At 43.5% G+C, this 13,443-nt stretch overlaps 1 protein-coding gene across 1 annotated transcript in view; it reads left to right on the top strand.

The window, feature by feature from the left end:
* LOC106607945 (attractin-like protein 1) overlaps positions 1-13,443 on the top strand; it is a 358,398-nt gene that overhangs the window by 115,362 nt on the left and 229,593 nt on the right. Inside the window, exons 19-20 of the mRNA XM_014205458.3 lie at positions 943-1,179; positions 1,507-1,644. Of these exons, the coding sequence (XP_014060933.1) occupies positions 943-1,179; positions 1,507-1,644 (375 nt within the window). The remainder of the gene's footprint in view (positions 1-942; positions 1,180-1,506; positions 1,645-13,443) is intronic.

The following is a 13,443-nucleotide window of genomic DNA, read 5'->3' as shown; positions in this document are numbered from 1 at the left end:
TATCATGCTGAAACATGAGGTGATGGCAGCAGATGAAAATACAAATTGGGTTTGTTGTCTGTAGCTTATGCCTGCCCATACCATAACCCCACTGCCACCTTGGAACGCTCTGTTCTCAACGCTGACACCAGCAAACCTATCGCCCACACAACGCCATCTGCACAGAACAGTTGAAACCAGGATTCATCCATGAAGAGCTCACTTCTCCAGCGTGCCAGTGGCCATCCAAGACTTCAGTTACGAAGTCGAACCGCAGTCAGTTTAAGACCCTGGTGAGGACGACGAGCACGCAGATGAGCTTCCCTGAGACTGTTTCTGACAGTTTGTGCAGAAATTGTTCCGTTGTACAAACCCACACTTTCATCAGCTGTCCGGGTGTCTCGTCTCAGACGATCTAGCAGGTGAAGAAGCCTGATGTTGAGGTCCTGGGCTGGCGTGGTTACACGTGGTCTGCGGTTGTGAAGCCGGTTGGACATACTGACAAATTCTCTAAAACGACGTTGGAGGTGGCTTATGGTAGAGAAATGAACATTAAATTCTCTAGCAACAGCTCTGGTGGACATTCCTGCAGCCAGCATGCCAATTGCACGCTCCCTCAAAACTTGAGACATCTGTGGCATTGTGTTGTGTGACAAAACTGCACATTTTAGAGTGGCCTTTTATTGTCCCCAGCACAAGTTGCACCTGTGTAATGATCCTGCTGTTTAATCAGATTCTTGATAAGCCACACCTGTCAGGTGGATGGATTATCTTGGCAAAGGATAAATGCTCACTTAACAGGGATGTAAACACATTTTTTGTGTGTATGGAACATTTCTAGGATCTTTTATTTCAGCTCATGAAACATGGGACCAACACTTTACATGTTTCGTTTATATTTTTGTTCAGTGTAAATGTGTCTAAATAATCTCTCTTTCTCTCGGTCTCATTCTCCCCTTCTAGCTCAGAACTGTTCGGGCCTGAGGACGTGTAGCCAGTGTTTGGATCAGGCAGAATGTGGCTGGTGTGGAGACCCCACTAACACAGGGAAAGGCCAGTGTATGGAGGGTTCATACCGTGGGCCCATGAAGAGCCCCTCCAGACAGGCCAGAGAAAGGGAGAGTTACCGAGACATGGTACTGGAGCCTGGTCTTTGCCCCAGAGATAAAGGGTTCGACTGGGCCTACATCCACTGCCCTGGTAGGTCAACACACACACACACACACACACACACACACACACACACACACACACACCACACACACACACACCACACACACACCACACACACACAGAGAGAGACAAACGCATGCATGCATACACCTAGGTACGTCGACCCATGTAACTACGCTCACACAAAAACTCATTACGACTCCCATCATGTAGCACCTCAATGCAACCATAAACAAACATAAATACATTCACATGTTTATTGTATTCCTTTGGCTTCAGACATAAAGCTATACACCCCCTCCACATAACAACACTCATTGTTAATCTCTATCTCTCTCTCTCTCTCTTTCTCAGCCTGCCAGTGTAATGGCCACAGCACCTGTGTCAATGGCAGTGCTTGTGAGCAGTGCAGGAACTTGACCACCGGACTGCAGTGCCAGACCTGCATGCCTGGTTACCATGGAGACCCCACTAACGGTGGGAAGTGCCAGGGTAAGTACAGTGATGGGTGCAGTGCAGCAGAGTGGAATGGAGGGGGCAGTGTGTAAAGGTTTTGGCTCAGATCTGTGCATCCTCTGTGAAGGACACTGTTTGAATGTGTTTGAACAACAGTAGAGCCAGAAACGACACATGTATTTCTGACTGTGTTGAAAGGTGTAGTAGACAGGCGCTTGAGCAGCTCCGTGTTTAATCAGAGTTCTATCAACTCCTACAGTATTTCAATCCTGTCCAGTCCAGTGGTCCCGATCGTTTTGAAACACTGATCTGGTACGTCCACGACACCATCACTCTGAATCTCTCAGTATGAAATGGAAAGAAAGAGCAAGGTGAATAACAGAGAGGGCCAGAAAGAGAGATGGGAAGAAAGAGGATGGAAAGAGGAAACAGATATCTGTAGACTCTAATAGTGAGATAGAAAGAGTAGGAGAAAGTGAGTGAGCGTGAGAGAGAGGAAGGTGTAATAACATCATTCTCCGGCTGACAGATGTGCTTTTTCCCCGCGTGGCGCGTGACATTAAATCACATTTAATCATTTTCTTATTTCCTGAAGTTGACTGCAGCCCCCGCCGCTGGCGACGAGCACAGAGCCGTGCGCGTTTGATAGATGCGCACCCCTCTGCGTCTCCCGGGGATACGCTCACCCTCTCTCACACTCCCTCTCTCCTCCCTTCTGTCTTTCCTCCCTCCATCACCCTCCCTCCCTCCAACAGGTTTAACGCTGTCATGATTAAATGCAATTTATTAACTCCCGTCCGTCAGTTGTATACCTCCCCACCACGGCCGCTTGTTTAACAGGCTGACTCTTGAGGAGTGTGCTTGTGGAGGCTGTTTCACTCCTCAGTCTTGCAGGATAGAAAGATTTACCTGGGCATTAATGGCTCTAAGTCACTGATCTGTACTGGATTAGGCTCCAAATGGGATTTCTCTCCTCATGTCTTTACATTGTGGAGGGGCGGGGGAGTTGGGGGAGTAGACATCAGACAGAGAGAGTGATTTGAAGGGGGGGGAGCGAGACAGCAGCACGTCAACAAGGCATCAAACTAAAATATGAGGAATGCGGAGCTGCCCTTGGAGTAAGAATGGACGATAGAATGATAACGGGAGATGGCGGATAGACATGAGGAAGAGAGATTGCCCGGTCTGGTGTCCCCGGCCGTGATAGATGAAGACATTGTGCAATGTGAGAGGGGGCAGTGTGTGTGTGTGTTTGAAGGAGTGTGTGTATGCAGCACTTACATGGTGAGGAGAATAGCCCTCCAAGACTCACTGACAGGTTCACCTTGTTCAGACACTGAAAGCGTCTGCTCACCCTGTCCAGCCTAGCCTAGTCTAGCACCGCACAGTACGGTGTGGCTTGACTCACTGCAACACACCTCTCTCTGGGGCGGAGAGTACTTTGAGTGGGAGAGAGAAAAACTCTTAGCACTAGCCTGTGGTGGGCTGTGCATATGAATTGGCTTTTGAAAGAGACCAGCATGGTGACATAACATGTTGTGCTGGGGTTGTAGAGATTTGATAGAGCTTGGTGAGGGAATTTACTGTACAATAGCAAAACATACCATCCCAGACACTTTCTGTTGACTACAATACCAAAACGTACAATACCAGACACTTTCTGTTGACTACAATACCAAAACGTACAATTCTAGACACTTTCTGTTAACTACAATACCAAAATGTACAATACCAGACACTTTCTGTTGACTACAATACCAGACACTTTCTGTTGACTACAATACCAAAACGTACAATCCCAGACACTTTCTGTTGACTACAATACCAACAAGCGGTACAATTCTAGACACTTTCTGTTAACTACAATACCAAAATGTACAATACCAGACACTTTCTGTTGACTACAATACCAGACACTTTCTGTTGACTACAATACCAAAACGTACAAGTAAGGCATCCAGTGTTGCCTGATCTACTGTAAACCTGGTTGATTCAATGTGCCAAGGTTAGCATTTGCTCTTGTGTTATGGTAGCCATGACTGATCTGTTTCTCCTTAACTACAGCTGCAGTAGTACTTGTATAACACTCTTCTGGGAACTTCTGGATGCCCTACTTAGTTCTTTGTGCCAGCGTAATAAGTCTGACTTCCAGTGTGTTTTTGTACGCTAACTGCACAGTCACACAAAAGACACACAGGGAGCCCCAGCAAGCTGTTGGTTGTTGTTCTTTTAGTCTGCCTCTCTCTCCTCTTTATTCCTCCCTCTCCTTGCATGAAGCCAGTTCAATTAAAATGTTTTTTTATTGCTTTTGGATATGGCACACTGTGCTAGCCTGGTGAATTCCATTACAGACCGTAGCAGAGCCCCTTTAGCCAACTTGTCCTCCACAGGCCCGGAGTCTCTACATATGATGTAGAGACATGTCTGTCTGTCGGTCTCTCTCGCTTTCTGTCTGTCTTTCTGTGTGTCTGGCTGGCTGTGTGTCTGTCTGTCTGTGTGTCTGTCTGTCTGTGTGCCTGTCTGTCTGTTTGTTTGTCTGTGTTTTTGTTTTTCTGTCTCTCCCTGCCTGTTTGTTTAATGGTCTCCAACCGTGAAGGGCTTGTTGGTTTTTCTGTTGTGGTTTTGTGCTCTCATTGACACCTAAATTGCTCTTGAGGGGATTCATATTGAGTTGTGTTGTTTGCCCGCTAACCTTTCTGTGTAATGCTATTCAAATCTCACAGTGTTCCCCAAACCACTAAGATCTCATGCAGAATTTTCTTGTTATTGCCTTTCATTAATCTTGCATGCAGGAGTAGCCTACTTCAACATCCTTTCCCCTTTTTCCTAGACTTTTTGGTTCTCCCTCTCTCTTCTGCTTTCTCTTTCTCCCCGGTTCTCTCTTTATATATCTCCAAACACATGTCATTTCAGCAAGCCATGACCCCCACCATCTCTGATTGTTCTGAAATAGTTTCTGCAGTTAGAAACAATATTAGCATTATTAGATTAGCATTCCTGCAGATTAGCATTAGCATTTATTGGAGAAACAGAGAGGACACATGTTATGTACTAAAAACAATTATCATCTGATACCCATAGACTTCCAGTCATTGCGCTAACGCCAGTTAGCATTGGCTCTCGAAACTATCTCTAAATTCCTTCATACTGGACACAGAGACATCTGACTTTGTAGAAGTAGATAAAGGGCTTCATTTCCAAAATTCAGAGGTATCCCATAAGGCACCAACCACTGCAAGTGGTCACCAATATCATTTGGGATGTAGCGTCATCACTGCAATAGAAGATACACTGAAGAAAGAAAATAAAGTGAAAGAAGGAAATGAGGAATGAGTAGTGCTCGAGCTGTTTTCAAATTATTTTTATTTGAAATGTATTTGGGCAAATACATTGTTCTAATAGTAAACTTTCTCTCTACATGTATACATCATTATCATTTAAAGGTTCAGTCATGAATTAACATTGAGGGGGGTCAAAATTATTCACACTTTTTTAATCTAATAGCAGGAACAGCACCATCTAGTGGTCAGCCCCTGGTAATATCAGGTTGTATGACAACTTCAATGACAAATTTCTCTGAAAAGGGGAAAATAACCATCACCAAATTCACTGACAATAGATTACATAGTATGAAGAAACAATACTCCTAGCTGTAGCTTCATACTACATGTCAGACATAGTGAACTGATACTATATACTGGCCATTGGTGTGGGCTTGGTGTGTGGTTTGGGGGGTCCGTGGGTTGCTTTTGACCATTGCTTAATCATTATTAAGAAGAGGTTTGGTCCAAATTGCATGTTGGGTACTATATTTACTGAATATTATATGAATCAAATATATTGAAATGGCCAATTTAGGTGCAATCAATTAGCTTAATTTCTATAGAGTTCAAATGTTCTTTCAACAAAATAATGTTGCAGGAATGCTTATCTTATCTGTTTCTAACTACAGATATTATTTCAGAACAATCTAGGTGGAACGACCCATATAGTACACATATACATACACACGCACGCACGTACGCAGACATATACACACACACCCTTTGACAGTTGCGGGGTATAAATTAGTGGCTGTCATGTTGAGTGTGGAAGGACGCTGTTGTGTGTGAATCCATGCGGAATGTGAACGCTTGAGTCAGTGTACTGTACATTTCTATTAATGCCTACATTATGTGAAAAAAAATGTGTGTATGCGTACCAGGGCCATGAATGCGCATGCCGGTAGATCATCCTTCCCAGCAGCCTCATGCTGTCCAGTCAATCCCCCTCCAGCGGCCATATTTCTGGCCACTGCTCATACATTCACACGCACACAGACATACACGCACGCAGGCACAAACACACACACTTAGTGCTCTGATCTGGAAAAGGCATCTACTGCTATAGGATTGCATACCTGTTAGCCAAGCTGAAATGTGGAGTGGTGGGAGTTGAATTATTATGCGTCTCATTACCATGTCAAAACCGCAGGTCAAGTTTAGCAGATACATCAACCTGAGAGTGATGCCCTCCTATTATACACTAATCTGCTGAGTGTGGAGAGTAGGCCTGTCTCTCACTCTTTCCCCTCTATATTCAAGACCTTATTGATGTCAGAGAGGTCATGAGCCTTTATCTGCCTTCATAGCCCTTGACCTTTCACGATCATTAAAACCAGAATAGCAAGTCCCTTTTATCTCAACAAACTGCCGACTCCTCACAATCTAACAAAGGCAAGATAGAAGACCAAATCCAAACCCTCTTTAGCAGAAAATGATTAGTTCTCAGAAGAGATGGTTTCACGCTAAGCATTAAATAGCTATGGGCTACCCCAGGCCCTCCCCGGCGGCACGTAAAGTTTTTTTGCCCTAGCACTACACAGCTGATTTAAATAATCAAAGCTTGATGAATTGGTTATTTGAATCAGCTGTGTATTGCTAGGGCAAAAACCAAAACTTCCATCCAGGGGGACCCCAGGACCGAGTTTGAGAAACCGTGGTCTACACAACCGGGACATAGAGAGACATGTACGTGCTAAATCTATCCTAGTGAGAAAAAAGCTTCGCTGATATTTATCACCACTGGTTCTAACTTTGTTGAAGATGTTTAATTAGATGGAGATCCTCAATTGAAACACCAACACTCCCATCGGTGCCGCCTCCCAAACAGGGGAGTCTGGAGCTGTAATTCCACCATATGCTAGAGACACGTACAGAGCTCTTCTCAGGGCCAGGGGAGAAGCCTACTCGCTCACAGTGGAAATTCATGGATTCTAAAGTGCTTTTGGTAGAAAACAGAGCCTGGAAGGTTGTGTGGGTGTACAGTCACTTATTGAGGTTGCAAATGTCCATTTAGTTTTTTATCTAGACAATGTGAAAAAGCCATTTAGAAAAGTCTCTGCTGGGGGGCAATGTGTGCTTATTCATGATAACATATCACAGGTGTGTTACACTGGATGTGCGTACTTGTCCCGTTTCAAGTAGCGTTTTAGGAACTAAATGCTAAGTCACAGTGTTCAGATATGCTTTCTTAATCCTGCAACAACAGGAAATGTGAATTATGTGGATTATAATTAATGGCCATTTTTTGTAGGGGTTAATACTTTTTAAACTTGATACGCTACTATTTGCATTTCCTGCTGCGCAAGACAATTATCTGCGACAACAAAGTGATCAAATGACGCTAGATTTATGAAATAGGTAGAAAATGATATCCTTCCAAAAGGGATAGGATTAGACAAATAGCTTGATTTAAAAACAAACATCAATCAAAAAACAATGTAATTGTCTTCAAACAAAGATCAACATGATCTATCAGAGAAGGATCAGAACAGCTTGCCCCTCCTTGCCTCTCCATTCCTGTCCATCATCTCCTCCATTTTGTCTTTCTGACATCTCCATTAGGGCTCACTGGGCATCTTGCTGCCCCCCCTCCTTATGTCATAGGCAATCCTCAGTGACACTTAATCATGTTTAGCCGGGCATCGTTTGTGATCCACATGGGTTATTAGGTTTACCTTCATTACTGAAGGATTTGTGAAGGTCGTGCTCTTTACAGACAGACCGCTCCACAATTACCTGTGTGTCGTCTGCCTAGAAGGTCCTTTGTCATCCGGAGATAGAGATTTGGTAGGCCTCTATTAAATCAAAAATAAAGAATTTACCCTCACTTTCAGAGAAGAGGGTTGATGCGTTATAGTCAGTGTCTCTGTTTGAAACGTGTGAGACCTGCACATACAGTGTTGCTGGTTTAAATTCCATGATTTCAGAGGAAGGCCCCAAAAATTCTCAGAAAGACTCCAGTCACCCCAGTCACACTCATAGACTGTTCTCTCTGGTACCGCACGGCAAGTGGTACCGGAGCGCCAAATCTAGGTCCAAAAGGCTCCTTAACAGCTTCTACCCCCAAGCCAGAAGACTGCTCAACAATTAATCAAATGCCCCCCCTTTGTTTTTATACTGCGGCTACTCGCTGTTTATTATCTATGCATAGTCACTTTACCCCTACCTACTAATTACCTCGACTAAACTGTACCCCCGCACATTGACTCAGTACCGGTACCCCCTGTATATATTATTTAATTTATTTTCTTTTATTTAGTAAATATTTTCTTAACTCTATTTTCTTAAAACTGCATTGTTGTTTTACGGGCTTGTAAGTAAGCATTTCACGGTAAGGTCTACACTTGTTGTATTCGGAGCATGTGACAAATACAATTGTATTTTATTTGATATTTTTATATTATATTTGAAGTGTGTTAATGCTGTTGTAGCAATACATCTCTTCAGCAGCACAGAGGAGGCTTAACTCAGGCTATCCTGAACACTAGGCACACCATGCTGCCTGCCAACATCAGTCAGTACAGTATAATCTCGCCCCTTTGACTGCTTCGAAGGACAGGAGAAAGGAACTGTAAAATGCTGGCACATTTCAATTTCTGTGCCTGGTTCCAATTCAATTATTTTATTCATGACATGATTATTTGAACTTGTCATTTGCTGGCAGGCCTATGGAGATTAATGGAGAGGAGGTTGAAAGGCTGGCCGGGGAGATGAACAGTCAGAGGAGAGAACCAAACAGACCTGCTGTGTCTTCAAAGACCTGCAAAGCTTTATGTTTACTAGGAACACACATGTACACTGAGTATACAAAACATTAGGAACACCTTCCTAATATTGAGTGTCGAAAGTGTTCCACAGCGATGCAGGTCCATGTTGACGCCAATGCTTCCCACTGTCCTTTGGGTGGTGGACCATACCCAGGGAAAATTGTTGATCGTGAAAAACCCTCTGTATGGCACACACACACAATCCATTTCTCAATTATCTCAAGGCTTAAAAATCCTTCTTTAACCTGTCTCCTCCCCTTCATCTACACTGATTGAAATTGATTTAACAAGTGACATCAAGAAGGGATCATAGCTTTCACCTGGATTCACCTGGTCAGTCTGTGTCATGGAAAGAGCAGGTGTCCTTAATGTTTTGCACACTCAGTGTAGAAAGACCTCTGTCCCCCTCCTCACCTATACTCCAGATATAGTTACTGCAGGGGTGGAGGGCAGCTCTCCTGGCTAATAAAAACAACTCAAGTACCATTCCTGTTCTGATAGAACTCTGAGCGTTAGCAGACTGAACCCTTCTCATATTGTGCAGTGGTGGGTGCTATATGCCACTACCGTTGTTTCAAATCCTCCTCTTCAAATCAAAGAGATCAGTCAATAATGTTGATGCCTGCATGCCTGGCTTTTGACACCTCAACAGATCGAGTAGGATATAATTCATGTTGAACCTCTGTCTCAGTGAGCCATTGTCCTGACACACCCGTATTAAACTCCTCTACCCTGATGTGTAGAAGTCTCAGCCTATAGGTTCTAAGGTATAGTGGGTGTAGCTGAGGGTATATCAGCCTGGTGGTTCCTATAGAAACCTCCTGCAGTATTCTTTTCCACTGTGGAGCTCCAGCTAAACACTGAGGAGGATTTAAGTGTCAATTAGAGAGCTGACAAGCAGTGACGGCTGGCAGGGGTCAGCTCCTCACAACTTAAACGAGACATGGGAAGGGAGGAGATGGGAGGTGGAGGGGATTGGGGAGTACAGAAAAGTGAGAGGGGGGTATATGGTTATGCGAGGCGTGGTCAGTGCAGTGGAAGGAAAATGATTTATTCCTTTGGATTGAGGTTATGTTGTTTTAGTTTATGTCTTGTGAGGTGAATAGTAAATCGGCAATTAAAAGAAGTGCATTTATTACCATGGTCATCCATGAGAAAAACTTGCGGACCAAGTACTAGGATCAAGATTTCAGTCAATGCTTTGGTCTCTATAGCTAGGTTTCCATCCAATTGACGACAGATTTTCATGCTAATATTCTAAATCCGCATAATGTTTGAGATCATTTTTATTTATCAAATGTCTGCCGAGCATCGATCATTATGTCACCAGACTAAGACCCTAGATATTTATTGGAAAGGTGCATCAAGCTCATCATCAGGGGTGCATGCTTATTCTCCTCCTGCACTCCCTGTTCACCCACGACTGCGTTGCCAAGCACAACTTCAACACCATAATTAAGTTTGCTGACAACGATGAGACAGCCTATAGGGAGGTCAGAGACCTGGCAGTGTGGTGCCAGGACAACAATCTCTCCCTCAATGTGAGCAAGACAAAGGAGCTGATCGTGGACTATAGGAAAAGGAGGGCTGAACAGGCCCCCATTAACATTGACAGGGCTGAAGTGGAGTGGGTTGAGAGTTTCAAGTTCTTTGGTGCCCACATCACCAACAAACTATCATGGTCCAAACACACCAAGACAGTTGTGAGATGGCACGACAACACCTTTTCCCCCTCAGGAGACTGAAACGATTTGGCATGGGTCCCCAGTTCCACAGCTGCACCATCGAGAGCATCTTGCCCGGTTGCATCACCACCTGGTATGGCAACTGCTAGGCATCTGACCGTAACGCGCTACAGAGGGTAGTGCGTTCCGGCCCAGTACACCACTGGGGCCAAGCTTCTTGCCATCCAGGACCTATATATTAGGCAGTGTCAGAGGAAGGCCCAAAAATTGTGAAAGACTCCAGTCACCCAAGTCATAGACTGTTCTTTCTGCTACCACCCCCCCTCTCTGTTTTTACACTGCTGCTACTCACTGTTTATTATCTATGCATAGTCACTTTACAAATTACCTCGACTAACTTGTACCCCCACATTGACTCGGTACCGGTACCCCAGTATATAGCCTCATTATTGTTATGTAATTTTCTTGTTACTTTTTGATTAGATTTTTTTTCTTTCGTTTATTTAGTAAATATTTTCTTAACTCTATTTCTTGAACTGCGTTGTTGGTTAAGGGCTTGTAAGTAAGCATTTCACGGTAAGGTCTACACCTGTTGTATTCGGCGCATGTGACAAATATAATTAGATTTGATATTTTATTTGTGCACTTTCACCACCCTGTGAAGTTTATCATGACTTATTTAATTTGTAGCCTAATATACTGCATGCTTTCTTGAGTCGTAGTGGGAGGACCACACAACATCTCATCGCGTGACTCCAAGTTTACTCCTATATGATGCTTATTATATCAATATTTGCACATAAAAGCGTTTCCACCACCATTTCTCCCATAATTAATTTTACTGACACAAAAAGATCTCACTTTGTCAAACTTATTTTTTGGGGGGACATTTGCAAAGTTTACAGACACATTTGCTTTTTCTATCAGGCCTGTCATGACTTTTTTTTACCGACATGTAGGTTGGATGGAAACCTGGTTTATGTAACACAATAATTAAAACAACACACAACAACACACATGGGGACCTAAAATGGATTTCGATTCAAAATCCTATTTTCCTTAACCTTAAAGGTGCACTATGCAGAAATTGCTCTGCCATTTCCTGGTTGCTAAAATTCTAATAGTTCCCTAATTTTAGTTTGTGAAAAACAAGCAAGTATAGTGAAGAGAATCATTGTACCATCTAAACTGCTGTGAAATATACTGTATGTTCCATAACTTTAAATATTTTTTGCTGTTTGAAGCTGGTGTACAAAACCGAAAGTAAATGACGCAAAAACTAAACTTAAGAATGGGAGGCATAGAAATAGCGCACATAGAACAGATCTACCGCTTCTTAGACTTGCGTTCAATGAGAATGAAAGATCTATAACATTTCTATATGAATTTGGTCGGGTCGCCCAAAAAGTTGCATATTGCAGGTTTAACCTGTAACCAAAACCCTAAACCCAATTCCTAACCTTAACCCTAACCCCTAAGCTTAAAATAGCCCTTGTCCTAATGGGCACAAGGGAGCATTTTCCTTGTTTTACTATCCTTGTGGGGCCTTTTTGTGATTTTTGGTCCCCACAAGGGTAGAAGAACCAACCAACACACACACACACACACACACACACAGACAGACAGACAGACAGACAGACAGACAGACTCCATTGTAGTGTATGTGCATTAGATCTGCTGTCTCTTACGCACAGATGCAGGATGCAGTGGGGTGAGAAATTGTAGGCTCTGCAGGGGCTTGCACGAGGAATGGGAAATATGATTTATATCAAATCCGCTCGTCGGTTAGAGGATTTTTTTTTTTGGTATCTTATTTTTGTGTTGTCAGCAGAAAATATGGTGTGTGATGCTTTTTCACATCCAATCCCCTCCCACGCATCAGAGTTTAGTGGCTCCTAATGCAATACTGTTTTCAAGGCATACTCAATCAAAAGAGGTTTTAGTGTGGTAAATAACTAGCAGTGACACATGCCATGTTGAATGAATGGATGAGCAGCCAAATGCAGGCATACCCACTGTAAATGTAATTGATCTAGCCAGGGAGCATATAAGGGATTAGGGTACTGTTCCACCTTGTTAGAAATCAATCAGTTTCCAGCAGGTGACTTCAACTCTAGTCCTAGATGGCTAGAAGGAGTCTTAGGCTAGTTTCTCCCTGGCGCTTAATTGTCTAATTTATTATATTGAGTCCACTCACCTGGATTCTCTGGCCTGAATCAATGGCTGATTTAACAGGCAAGGTTTTAAACAGGCAAACACTGAAGCCCTGTGAGCTGGTTACAGTGTTCAAATTAAATCTGCTAAATTGGCACTAAACTATTTTGAATCACATCAATGGGTTCTGCAATTTACTTCTTAGTCCAGTATTTCTGCCCCGCAAAGCTACCTCGAAGACACTTTTTTCCTCCTTTCATTTTTAGAACTTAGTCATATGTGTTAACCTCAGCAAAAGGAGGGCCCTTGAGGGACTGACAGTGAATGTCATTAAACACCACTGCTACCTGTATGCCACCATGCACCACACAGTGTTACACTATAGGGACCCACAATCTAACACGTGTCAAGTCTCACAGGACCAGAGTGTGCAGTATGGGAGGCTCAGGTGTGTCAGATCAGCCTTTGTAGCCAATCAGCTAGCTACCACAGCTTGTTGTCTCAGAACTTGGCTCAGAGGTGTGAGCTGCATTGTGACTCAGCATTCTCAGAGATACATTGTGGTTTCTTCTGCTGGTATGTATAGATGTGTCAGTTGTTGAGAACTTTAGAAGCAGTCCCTGTAAACAACCACAGTGTTGAAATAACAAGAGTAAAGTGAGGGTGAGGGGTGTGAGTCTGCTCATATGCATTCATGTATGTACTGTACACTATATTTATGTTTCCGCAAGCATAGGCACAATAGTGTGCTTGTTTGTTCCTTGTCCGTTTAGGTTCATGTATATAGTTCCGAGTGGTGTGGTGTGTGTGGTGTGTGTGTGTGTGTGTGTGTGTGTGTGTGTGTGTGTGTGTGTGTGTGTGTGTGTGTGGGGGGGATCTGCAGTAGACCCTGCTGTAGTGGTATTG

The sequence above is a fragment of the Salmo salar genome, chromosome 01 (assembly GCF_965601325.2).
Source record: "Salmo salar chromosome 01, fSalSal1, whole genome shotgun sequence".
NCBI classification, from domain to species: Eukaryota; Metazoa; Chordata; class Actinopteri; order Salmoniformes; family Salmonidae; genus Salmo; species Salmo salar.
Note: the sequence above shows the minus strand (reverse complement) of the source record. Positions and strands in the feature narration are given on the sequence as shown.